Below are 11,922 nucleotides of genomic sequence, written 5' to 3' on the forward strand. Positions count from 1 at the left end.
GAGCAGAAACAGCTCTGCCCTGCACTGGCACCATTCCCAAACACTCTTCCCTGTCTCCATCCTTCTCCTCAGGCACTGCAGTGTCTCCTGAGCTGAGCTGGGGCAGCTCCCAGCACAGGGACACCCTCCAGGGCACTGCAGTGTCTCCTGAGCTGAGCTGGGGCAGCTCCCAGCACAGGGACACCCTCCAGGCACGGGGTCTCTCCCAGTGAGCAGCTGGAGCGTGGTGCAAACAGGGAAGCTGAGAAATAACAGTCATGAAACGTTAAACACTCCAGTGAGGAGCAAGTACCTCCCAGGCAGTTTTCCAGACCAGTGGTTACAACAATCTCTGGGTATGTTTACACACAAATAACAATAATTAAAGCAAAACCCAACAGAAGCGTGTGAGCTCCTACCACATCAAAAACTACTAAAATAAAACCCTCCACAGAAGACAATTACACTGTTTCTGTGCTGTTCAGCTGTTCAGAGTCTCACAGGAGTCCAGCCTTTGAATGAAACATGTTACAGGATGCAACTACACAGGTGAAGATCCCACTTTTTCAAGGAACAGGCTCCCCAGGGCAGTGGGCACAGCCCCAAACCTGCCAGAGCTCAAGGAGTGTTTGGACAATGCTCTCAGGGACAGGGTGGGATTGTTGGGGTGTCTGTGCAGGGGCAGGAGCTGGACTGGATGATCCTTGTGGGTCCCTTCCATGATATTCCATGATTCTATGAAAACCACATCCCTGCTCTGCAGGATGAATTTTGGGAGCTGGATGAATTTTGGGCTCAAGGGCCCCGGGAATGTCTCAGTTCCTTTAAAGAACACGATGAACATTATTGACTGGGTTGTGTCTCAGTGCAGTGTAACACCAAAATTGCAGAGAAATGAGTTTATTACTTTCACAATCTCACACACAAACCTGCAGGGTGGGGGAAATCCTTCATTAAAACATGAACAGCAGCTCGTTGGTTCGAAGGTTTTCAAGTTTCTGGTTCAAAGGCTTGAATAATAAATATGTTTTACCTGCCACCTTTTCCCAGGAAGGTTCCAAACCCTCTGAGCCCTTCATTCTGGAGGCCATCAAATATTAAGTGACATTTTAACCAGCATTTTTCCCTCCTCACCTTGCAGTTCCAAGTGTTAAATAATTCATGGCAGGCTGAGGACCAACCCCCCCCTCTCTGGCTGCCCAGGGAGATGCTCCTTCCATCCCTTCAGTAAAAGGAAATTGGTGCCAACAGAGATCCTGGAGGGTTGGGAGAAGATTCCAGGTGCTTCCCAGCTTCCACAGGGGAGCAGCAGGGTGGTGAGCAGCCAGCTCTGACTCCAGCCCCCAGCACGTTCCATGCAAAGCATTATTTTTATTAAATATGCATCTCGGAAAACTCATGTTTTCCCTCGCCAGCTATTGTCAGTGATCACTTGCCTCCCAGCAGTCAAGAGATAGCAGCTGATTAATATCAAATCTCTGGGAGCTGTTAGATATCCATCAAAGGCCTGAAGAGAGTGTCTTTTGCCTATTGAAACAGTTTAAGCACTGATGGGATTATAATTATCTCGCTATCAACTGCAACAAAGCAGCTCGGCAGGAGCTGTTCCACTTAAACAGAGGAGGTCAACTAAATTATCCTGGTGGGAAAGGGAATGCCAGAGCGTGACCTTGCTCTCTAGACTGCCTATAATTAACTGCATTTATGATTTATATTGGGGCCAAGCCCTCGTCAGGCCACGGGGTCACACTCAGCAGCTGGATGGGCCCTGGCTGTCACCTCCCATTGAGGAGCTGGGATATGTGATATCCCCGGGATCTGTGAAGCCTCTCTGCACCAAACATGGGGGGATTCCTGGTTCCAGAGGTCATGGATCTATTCCTTAGACATTAGGAAGGAATTCTTCCCTGGGAGGGTGGGGAGGCCCTGGCACAGGTTGCCCAGAGAAGCTGTGGCTGCCCCATCCCTGGGAGTGTCCCAGGCCAGGTTGGAGCAACCTGGGCTAGTGGAAGGTGTCCCTGCCCATGGCAGGGCGTGGAATGAGATGATTTTAAGGTCCCTTCCAACCCAAACCATGCTGTGATTCCATGGGTCAATAATGAGCAAGAAGGTTCTGCTGATTTTGGCTGAAAGAGCCGCAGTTTGATCTTTTCTGGATCAGAAGAAACGTGACACAGGAAACAAGAATAGAATTTAAAAAACCATCCAGCCTCCCTGTCAGGGCTGGGGAAGGCTCAGATTTGCCATTCAAGCAGGAAAATTCAGCCTAGACACATCAAAACCTCTCTGACAGCAAGGACAGTGGGGCCTGGGAAGCCCTGATGAGCCACCAGCTCCATTCAGGGGCAGATGGGATGAACATCCAGCAGGAAGGGGCCTCTGTATGGCCACCCTGGGGGATGGAGAGGCTGCCCAGCACCTCCCAGCCCTGCCTGATGTGTGCTGGGGTTGGGGTGACTCATCCCCCAGTGCTGCCCACAGTGGGACTGACCCTTCCTGGGACCTTGTGCTGGGTGCAGCACCTTCCTCATGGCCAAAGGCAGACCCAGCCCAGCCCAGGTACCTGCCTATTGCTCATCTCCCCAAGTCTGGCCCTGATCCTTTCCATTTCCCTTTCCTGAGCCCTCCCTTCCTCCCTCACATCTCCCATTTTTCCCCTTCAAGTGCCCTGTGCTCCACAGTCCCACCACTGACCAGGGTACCTGGGCAGGGGCTCTGGGCTTTTCTTCTGCTCTCCTTCAGCTCAACTAGGGCAGCAAAAAGACTAGCAGAGTATTTTGGGGTGGTTTTTTTCCTTATTAGAAAAAAAAACCAAAAAAAACCAAGAAAGTGAGACCCACTTTGTCCCATCTCATCCCTTTCCCTCTCCGTCCACATGGATGATCCAGACCCTCAAATGAAGGACCACAGACTCACCACACCACCTTGTCCCCATGGATTTCTGGTGCTTGAAAGCAGGATCTACCCGTTTTCTGCACCTTTTCAGGGCAGGGAGGCCTTGGAATCTGGGAAAATCATGGATATAGCCATGCAATCACCACCTCCCAGCCTGTGTCCGGGCACTGCAGCAGAGGCAGGACAGGCACCAGCTGCTGTCACTGCCTGTTCCTTAGAAAAAAAGAGGAAAAAATAAAAGGATTTGGATTATAGGCACTATGATTAAAATTTAAAGAAAGAAACATTGTTTTCCCACTTTTTCCCACTCCAGATGCGAACTCGGGGAGGAAAGCGGGAGGTGGGGAATTTAAAGAGCAAAATGAGAATACACAGAGAGCAAACCAAGAGGAGAGAGAACAAGAAGGAGGGGAAAACAAAGCAAGAGGCAAAAAGAAGAGAGATGAAACAGGAAAAAATGAGGGAGAGCGGGGGAAAAAATCAGAAGTGGAAATAAGCAATCAAAAGAAATAACAAAAGGAAAGGAGCAAACAAAGGAAAACACAGGGAGAACAAAGGGATGAGAGGGGGCAGAGCGGCAGCAAACTCAGAGAGAGAACAAAGGGGGGATGTAAGGCAGCCCCAGACACAAAAACTGAGACGAGGCAGCACTAAAGACAAAGTGAGACAAAAATAGCACCAAAGCGGGAAACGTGAAGGGAGGGAAGGTCGTGGTGAGCTGGCACCAGAGCCGAGGGGCAGAGCTGGGCGTGGGCACGGACCAGGAGGGTGATGCTGTGCCAGCCGCTGCCTGTGGGACCACCGGGGGACAGGGCAGGGCGGGCAGGGGGAGCGGGGGGTGGCTGGAAGGGTCGGGGCTGCACCGTGTCCTGGTGCCGGAGAGGAGCCAGCGCTGCCCGGAGACCCCTCCGAAGGTGGAAGAGCCTCTCAGTTCCTCCCAGTTGTTCCCAGAAGGGGCAGGAAGGAGCTCTCCTTTCCCCGCTCATCCCTCCCTCTGCCCAGCCCGAGCTCTCCTGTCCTTGCTCTCCTCCCAGAGCCGGGGGGGTCCCGGCTGGGGGCAGGACGCGGTTGAATTTGGGGTCCAGCTGGCTCCAAACCTGCTGTGCTGCCAGAGCCAAGGCCAGGGGGGATGCTGGGGGCAGCTCTGGGGTGACAGAGCTAAGAAAGGGTAAAAAATGCTGCCCAGCTGCTGAGAGAGAGAGAGGAGAGAGGAAACCGCGGGAGAAACAGCCCTGCAGAGATGAGGTCGGGGCAGGAGCAGGGGCAGGAGGTGCCCCGGGTGCCAGGGCGGCCCGTGGGGTCCGTGGGGGAGCAGAGACCCCCCTGCAGCCCCTGGAGGAGGCTGAAGCAGGTGGAGATGCCCTGGAGGAAGGTGCAGCCCATGGAGAGCAGGTTTTCTTTCAGGAATTGTGGCCCAGGGAGGATCCGCAGCTGGAGCAGTTCAAGAAGGACTTTATGCCGTGGGAGGGACCCCACGATGGCACAGGGGGAACGTGTGAGGAAGGACCAACAGGCAAAGTGTGATGGACCAACTGCAGCCCCCATCCCCACCCACCTGCACCTCCCGGGGAGTGGGGAGGGGGTGGAAGAGTTGGGAATGACACAGGGAAGCTGAGCCTGGAAAACAGGGTCGTTAGGAAGAAGGTGGGTTCAGTTTGTTTCTCACCACCCACTCCGTTTTTAATTGCAATAAATGAGATTATTTTGCCCCAAATCAAGACTGGTTTGCCCGTGATGGTACCTGGGGAGTGACCTCCCTGCCCTTCTCTTGACCAGCTTTTCCAGCTGATTTTCTCCCCCATGCCATGCTGTGGAAGGAGGGGAGGGGAGGGCAGCTGGGTGGGCATCCAGCAACCCACCACACCTCTCCCAGCTCAGCGGCTCTGCAGGAAGCTCCTGCTGTGCCAGAGATCCCTGTGGCAGCTCTGCTCCATCCCTGTGGCAGCTCTGCTCCATCCCTGTGGCAGCTCTGCTCCATCCCTGCTCCATCACCGGGCCACTTTTCCTGGGATGAGGCTCTGAGCACGTTTTCCATGCAGGAAACAACCCAGACTCCTTGGGAGGCTCAAAGGATCCTGGTGGTGACTGTTCCACCCTCAGGATGCCAGTTATTGCCCCCAGTTTGGTGCTGGAGCCAGTTCTGCAGCTCAGCAGAGCTCAACTTGTCCCCCACTCCACTGCTATTCCCTCCTGGCTGTGCTTGCTGAGGAGCACAATAAGGAATTAGTCCCTGCCTGGGCTCTTGAAACTGTGAAACACTTGCCTATAACAGTAAAACTTGGAATTACAATAGCCAGGAAAGACATTTGGGGAGCTATTACCCATCAGGTCTCAGAGTCACCAGATGTGACTGAAATAAGAAACTCCTCCCCTGGAAAGCTCCCGGGGTTGCAGGATTTCTCTCTCTGTGTTATTCCCCCTTCTGTTGGAGGAAAAACACTTGACTCAGAGGCTCAGGGTGGCTGTTCCAGGGAGTGATTCCTGCATGGCTTCCAAGTAAACATTTGGCAGTTCAGGAGCCCCTGGAGCCAGTGCCCAGGTTATTATTTTCCCTGCCTTGTGCAGGATCTCAGCTCCAAGTGGGATCCAAAGCACTTGGGCCAAATTCTCAGCTGGAGCTTGAATGAATAACCCAAACCAGCTGTTGGGAAGGAACTGAGCCTTTTTTTCTTTGCTGCCATAAATTCCTACATGGGCAGGTGTTTAATACAGTCACCCCCATGGGATGGGACACTGAACCCACTTGCTCCTGACAGGATATCCTGGAGAACTGGAGAATGCTGAGCTGGGCTCTGAAGCTCATCACTCCGCTCTGGTATTTTATCTGACTGTTCCCAGAAGGATGAGGTCACTTTGCTCCTCAGCTCCTCACTCCCACCAGTCCTCACTAAAATCCCAGTCCCACCAGTCTTGACTTCACTGGACACCTGGAGGAGCTGAGCAGCTTCCCTGGCTCCAGAGGGTTGTGTGGCTCCTGCTTGTAGGAATCTTTAAAGCCATAACTAATTTGTGGAATTTTTTTTTCATTTATAAGAACAAAGATTCCAGGAACCACTTCCCCCAATACACAGGACCAGCTCCCCAACAAAAAAAAGAGCTCAACCCCTCACCTTTACTGGGCTGATGGGTCTGGAAGAGTTTATTTATGTCCCTAAAGCTGGCACAAAGCTTTTCTGATGTTTAAAGGACTCTTTTGGTTTGGCAGCGACAGGGAATGACCCTTCATCCTTCCTGCCCACGTCCTTGGAAATCCAGCTGAGATTCCTAATGGCCACACACGCTTTTCCCAGTCCCCAGCCCAACAAAGGATGGCTTCTCATCTGCCAAGAGGAGCTGCAGAGGTTTCTGATGCCTCATTTCCCCCTGCCCAGTGGAGTGCTCAGTCTGTGCCCAGCAGCAGACGAGTGCCCAGATTGCTCCGTGCCCGAGCAGAGGCTTTTCAGTGAAACCTCTGACTTTGAAACGAGAGTTTCACTTCATTTGAGGGCTTAGAGGGAACTTTCTGGCAGTTCTGCTCCCTGCCCAGGGCAGCACAAAGGGCAGCAGCAGGGGAAGAGCTCACTGTGGACTCCAGAGGGTGGTCCATGACTCAGAGCCCTGAGGGACACCAGGGACAAGGGGTGTCTGCCAGGGGTCTGTTCTGGGCTCAGTATTATTTGATATCTTCATGAATGACACAGGTGAAGGGATCAAGGGCCCCCTCAGCAGGTTTGCAGGGTGAGGCTGCAGTGACACACCTGGAGGATGGGACCATCCCTCTGCACAAGCTCCAGAAGTGGCCCCTGGGAATCTCCTGAGGTTTAACAAGGCCAAGTGCAGCTGCTGCACCTGGATCAGGGCAATCCCAGGATCAGTCCAGGCTGGGGATGAGCAGATGGAGCAGCCCTGGGAGAAGGACCTGGGGGAGAGGCTGCACATGACCCAACCCTGTGCCCTGGGCTGATCCCCCAGTGTGGGCAGAGGGCAGGGGGGGATTCTGCCCCTCTGTCCCCTCAGCTGAGACCCCCCTGCAAAGCTGCTCCAGCCCTGGGGAACAGCCCAGGGAGGACATGGAGCTGCTGGAGAGAGTCCAGAGGAGGCACCAGAGGGATGGGGCAGCTCTGCTGGGAGGGAAGGCTGGGAGAGCTGGGGGGGTTCACCTGGAGAAGCTTCAGGGAGACCTAATTGTGGCCTTGCAGGACCTGAAGAGGCTACAAGAGAGCTGGAAAGAGACCATTTACAAGGGCCTGGAGTGACAGGACAAGAAGGAATGGCATCAAACTGCCAGAGGGCAGGGTTAGATGGGATATTGGGAAGGAATCCTTCCCTGTGAGGGTGGGGAGGCCCTGGCACAGGTTGCCCAGAGAAGCTGTGGCTGTCCCTGGATCCCTGGAAGTGTTCAAGGCCAGGTTGGACAGGGCTTGAAGCAATCTGGTCTAGTGGAAGGTGTCCCTGCAGGGGGTGGGACAGGATGGTCTTTAATGTCCCCTCCAACCCAAAGCATTCCATGATTCTCTGCTGTGGAGCACATTGCACTGAAGTGTTTTCTGACATGGACCTTGCCCCTGAGGAAGCCCTGAGTGTGTCAAATGCTCCCCACAAGGGCACAGGTTTCCATCTTGGGTGATCCTGTGGTTGCAGATCCCACCATGGGATGTCCCACCCCTTGCCCAGCCAGGCCCAGGCTGGAGGTGACACTTCCCTGGGGTGATGGGCACATTTGCTGTGCCCCCAGCTCGGGGCAAGAGCTGCTGCTGCCACCCAAGGAGCTGCTGTGGTGCCTTTGTCACACGGGGCACCCACAGAGACACCTCCCTCCTGCCCATCCCTCACTCTCCTTACAGGGCACCACCTGGTTTTTAGGAGAACACGGATGTGAGGAAGTGGGTTGGAGTGTCCTGAGCTCCAGGTAACGTTTAGGAACCTTCAGGAACACCCAGCCTGGGTTCAGGAATACGTTTGCAGGCGCTGCTTTATTTACCACGTCTCTTCTCAGTTCTGGGATGTAACTGTGTTATCTGGTGAGTGACAGCAGTGGGATGGATGGGATGGGAGTTAATCTGTGTCCACCATCTCTCTTGATTTCTCCTTCATTTCCATTTCTTTTAAAAGTGGAAGTTTCATTAAAAAAGCAGCACTTTTCTATTAAATAAGTAGCAGAGAAGAATGACTGCCTCTGTATCTCATCAGCAGTGAATCTTTTTAAAACCACTCAGGAGACAAGGCTCAAATCATATATTTAATAAGAATCACTTGGATATCACTTCTTAAAGCAATTAACATATTATTAGGGATAAGCCAAGATGCAACAATTAGACCCAGATTTCTAAGACAGATTCCTACGGTTTCGGAGGGCGCAGACCTCGGGCTGTGGCCTCAGCAATCACCTCTGCATGTCACAAACCAGTGTCAGAATTTCACTCACACGGACACAGCAGATGAAATTCTCACTTTCGTTCCTCATTTTGCTCGTGCTGATTTTCCTGATTCTTCTCAGTCGTTGAAAGCTGCAATTACAGCAGCGACAAGGGGCAAACACCTCAGCGGGGGCTCTGAGTGATCATTTCCAGCTTCCCCTTCCTTGTGGAGAGTCAGGGGGTTGTTTTCCACGTGGAGTATGAAGGAAAGGCATCTGTGAACCTTAATAAAGGATCAAAGAGCTCATCACCAGCAGGATCCTCGTCTTGTGCCCCCTGAGTGCAGGCACGGCACCGATGGCACTGGGAGATGCTCTGCCGGGGGCTGCTGGACACAGGGACATCCCAGAGGGGCTGTGGTGACAATCCAGAGAGCTAAACACAGCCTGTCCCTCCTGCCTGGCAGCTGGAGCAGCTCCTGCCAGGGATGGGAGCCGAGGGGAAGCCACACATTCCGTGGTGCTGCCGGTAGCAGCGGCACAGCCGGAGGGCTGGGGGTGGCACCTCATCCCACCACGATTAAATGTGACAAAGCCCATCTGCTGGTGCCCTGGGCACTGGCAGGACTCGAGCTGGACTGGGAACTAGGAATTCTACGACATTTTTTGTTGTTTATCCTGAAACATGCGGGCTTTTCCCTCCTCTGACCCACACGTGGCTGCCGCTGGTGACTGACAGCAAACTGATTGCTCAATTAAAGGGCTTTTGAGCAGTTTGACCGACCCCCCGGACTTGCCTGGAGTCCACTTCAGCAGCAAATTGCTTTTCTTAGAAGGCAGCAACAAACGGAAGGGGGAAAACATATCATGCATCTAAAGATTTGTGATCATATCAGGTTGGCAAGGGCTGAGATTTATTACACGAGAGATGATGCAACAGCGAAGAAGGAGAGCAAAATTCTACATTGACTCCCTACTTTGCAGTTCAGGACAACTAAGAGGTTTTACTTCATTAAGGAAGGCAAGGGAAAAAAATCAGGGACAACCCCAATGCTTGAGGGAGTCCTGTAAAGCCTAAATGAACAATCAGTCCTACGTTGCTGTAGAAGGAACAATGAAATATATCTGCTTCTGTTCAATAAATTACTAAAACATCAGTTATAAACCTGCTGCATGGCATTGAAAATTAAACTCATTAAACATCCAGGTAGCTTCATCCTGATGCAAATGGAAGACAGGCATGAGTGCTCTGCAGCAAACAACTCTGTGCACATCCCATCTTTGGGAACCATATTTACACATACATCTCATATATTAATATATTTTAGTGCACCCTAGCCAGAGGGCAACCAGAAAGAGTATTATTCTGTGAGAAGGACAGGAGAAGGGCTGGCTTCTCCTCTCTGCTGGGCAAGGCCTGTGTCCATCCATGGGCAGCAACTGTGCAGGACCATGTTTCCCTTTTCCACGTGGGCCAGACACCAGGGCCCCAAATAATGGTCTCCTGTGACAGTTGGGTGGGTTTGGGAGCCAAGAGTTGGCAGCCAAAATTATTTTGAGACCAGTCCACCATATTAACAAGCCTGAAGTGACTTGCAGGTCAAGAATTTCAGCCCAAGTGCCATTTTTTGGTCTCTTGCCCTCCTTCTCTGCTCCTTCCAGAGCTCGGGAAGGTCCGAAGGGACAAGGACAGGCTGGGGAGGGCCTTGACCACGGTGACACATGGAGAAGGCAGGACAGGGAAGAGGACACCACTGCAGAGTTGGGGAGACCACCATTCCTGATGTCCCCAAAGGGTAGGCAGACATCCCACATCGTTCCCAAGGGGAATTTGGGGTCTCCATGGGAGGGACTGGTGCTGCTCAGCACATGGGTGAGGGAGGGGGAGAATGGGAGATCAGTGGGTTTATTCAGTGGCATTTTGTTTGAGGATATCTGAGATTAGGAGCTGGGGGATGAAGGGTGTGTTTTGTTCCTCCAGCACTCAGGAAAGGGGCTGCTGGATGCAGGGGCAAGGAAGGGAAAAGAGAGCAAGGACCCAGCAAGACAGCACATCCTTCACCCTCCTCTCCTTTGGGGCCTGGTGACCATTTTCCTCCCACAAGCACCCAAATTTTCACCCTTGCCAGGCAGGTGTATCCAGGGTGGGTGACCCTGAACCTACCCAGCCCTTTTGGCAGGGCTTGGAGTTGTCTGGGAAAGCAACAATTCCCTGTCAGCACGAGGCTCCCGGGGCTGCAGGAGCTCATTCCAGTCGTCCCAGCAGCACCTTCCCCAGTGCTCTGCAGAAGGAACCAGCAGTTCTGCCCCAGTTTCACACAGCTGGGATCAGCTGGGGGACACTTCAACACAACAAAGGAAAGACAGCGATGCCCATTTCCCCCATGTCCTCTCCTGATAACATGAATAAAGCTCTGTTTTGATATTCCATCCTTCCCAAAGGAGTCCTGTCGGATCAGTCCAGGTCAACTGTGGCTGGAGTCACACTCCCCTGACTCTTCCAGCCTTTACTTGATGAAGTTTTTAATTGTCCACCTTTGTCCTGTGCAGCTGCGAAGGATCAGATCGATTCCAGCCATTCCCTTGTTCTCCACTTCCAGGCACCTCCCCGTGCCCTTGTTCAGGATGGCACCGTTCTGAATAAATTAAATATTAAAATTAATATTAAATTAAAATTAAAGGATAGGGGGAAAGCATTAAAAAAATTAAGACTTTGGGTTGCCTGTGAAGCAAATCAGGGTGGCACCCAGGGGTGCAGACACGTCCTTGGGCTCTAGTTGGGTGGAAATGCAATTCCAACAATAAAATAATTCCTAAAATAAATAATGGGAGTGGAATGAGCATCCATAAGGCACCCAAGGAACATCTGGAACCTTTAAATTCCCTGTGTTGGGAAGGTGGGACACTTGTGTACAATGTAGATTATTTACACTCTGCCTTGGCACAAGAATACTGTGTTTTCATGGAGATTATCCATAAGGAATCTGGGAGTCATTGGCAAGGCAGGCCACATCCACCAGATGTAACCAGATCCACCCTTATGGCATCAGAAAGGAAAACTTCCACTGGAAATGGACCCGAAATCCTGCCCCTGATCCCTCTTCACCTTTTCCCTCTGCCTTCGGACCCGGCACCTGCCGTTCCATGGGATCAGTTGTCCCACACCATCCCGTGTCAGACGTGGTGCCCCAGCCCAGGGTTTGGGGAGCAGACTTGGAACACACCTGGATGAAACTCCAGCGCTTGTGGAGGCTGCTCTTGACCTTCTCGCAGTCCAGGAGCTGCGGGAAGCGGCTCTTCCCGTTATCCACCAGGCACCGGGTGTCCGGGAGCAGGGTCGTGGTGCCCAGGGCACCCAGGTGAAGGAACCCCTCCTTGGTGTAACGTGCCAGCTGTGGGCAGGGGAGGACAGAAAGGACCATCAGCACCGTGGGAGCGTCACTAAAGCGATACAGGAAAGGACAGAACTGTGGGGACGGGGCACAGGGAAAGCAGAACTGAAAAGAGGGGAAAAAACAACTTTATCCGGCCCTTTTAGCCTTGATTTGGGTTTGGGGTTTTTTTCAGATGGAAAAAAAAAAAGGTGGGGAGATGGGACACAGGGAAGGGGTGAGAATAACTCTGAGTCTTAAATCCATTGGGATTGTCCCGCTCTGCTCTGCCCTGGGGCGGCCTCACCTCAACATTGGGGCAGTTTGGGGGGACACAATGGA

The 11,922-nt window shown here is 52.6% G+C and overlaps 1 protein-coding gene across 1 annotated transcript in view; it reads right to left on the bottom strand.

Annotated features, from left to right (window-relative positions):
* Nucleotides 1–8,081: 8,081 nt before the first annotated feature.
* Nucleotides 8,082–11,922, bottom strand: part of WBSCR17 (Williams-Beuren syndrome chromosome region 17) — a 221,786-nt gene continuing 217,945 nt past the window's right edge. The window contains exons 8-9 of the mRNA XM_017824039.1: nt 11,434–11,601; nt 8,082–10,845 (exon numbers count right to left, since the gene is read on the bottom strand). Coding sequence (XP_017679528.1) covers nt 10,717–10,845; nt 11,434–11,601 — 297 coding nt within the window. The 3' untranslated portion in view covers nt 8,082–10,716. The remainder of the gene's footprint in view (nt 10,846–11,433; nt 11,602–11,922) is intronic.

Source organism: Lepidothrix coronata, unplaced genomic scaffold, assembly GCF_001604755.1.
Source record: "Lepidothrix coronata isolate B3197 unplaced genomic scaffold, Lepidothrix_coronata-1.0 Scaffold108, whole genome shotgun sequence".
Lineage (NCBI taxonomy): Eukaryota > Metazoa > Chordata > Aves > Passeriformes > Pipridae > Lepidothrix > Lepidothrix coronata.